Source organism: Antrostomus carolinensis, unplaced genomic scaffold (assembly GCF_000700745.2).
Source record: "Antrostomus carolinensis isolate BGI_N321 unplaced genomic scaffold, ASM70074v2 scaffold40105, whole genome shotgun sequence".
Classification (NCBI taxonomy): domain Eukaryota; kingdom Metazoa; phylum Chordata; class Aves; order Caprimulgiformes; family Caprimulgidae; genus Antrostomus; species Antrostomus carolinensis.
In genome coordinates, this window is record NW_010317798.1 from 12,858 (window position 1) to 13,069 (window position 212).

Sequence of the window (212 nt, forward strand, 5' to 3'; positions counted from 1 at the left end):
TCAGAGACAGCAAACACCCTGCTGGACTTCGAGGAGCTCCGCCGGCTGCTGTAGCGGGGTGTCTGCCTCCGTCCCTCCCTCCCCGCTGTCGCTAATAAAGTGTCTCGCTGTGCCCCGGCGCGCCTCGTCTGTTGGCGCGGGGCCGGGCGGCTTCCGGCGTCACCCGGAAGCGGATGTGACGCGCAGTCTGTCGACGGGCAACCGTGAGGGGG

General features: G+C 68.9%; 1 protein-coding gene across 1 annotated transcript in view; it reads left to right on the plus strand.

Annotated features, from left to right (window-relative positions):
• ZNFX1 (zinc finger NFX1-type containing 1) overlaps positions 1 to 203 on the plus strand; it is a gene marked incomplete at its 3' end in the record, with an annotated part of 11,957 nt that extends 11,754 nt beyond the window's left edge. The window contains exon 13 of the mRNA XM_029085133.1: positions 101 to 203. Coding sequence (XP_028940966.1) covers positions 101 to 203 — 103 coding nt within the window. The remainder of the gene's footprint in view (positions 1 to 100) is intronic.
• Positions 204 to 212: the final 9 nt, after the last annotated feature.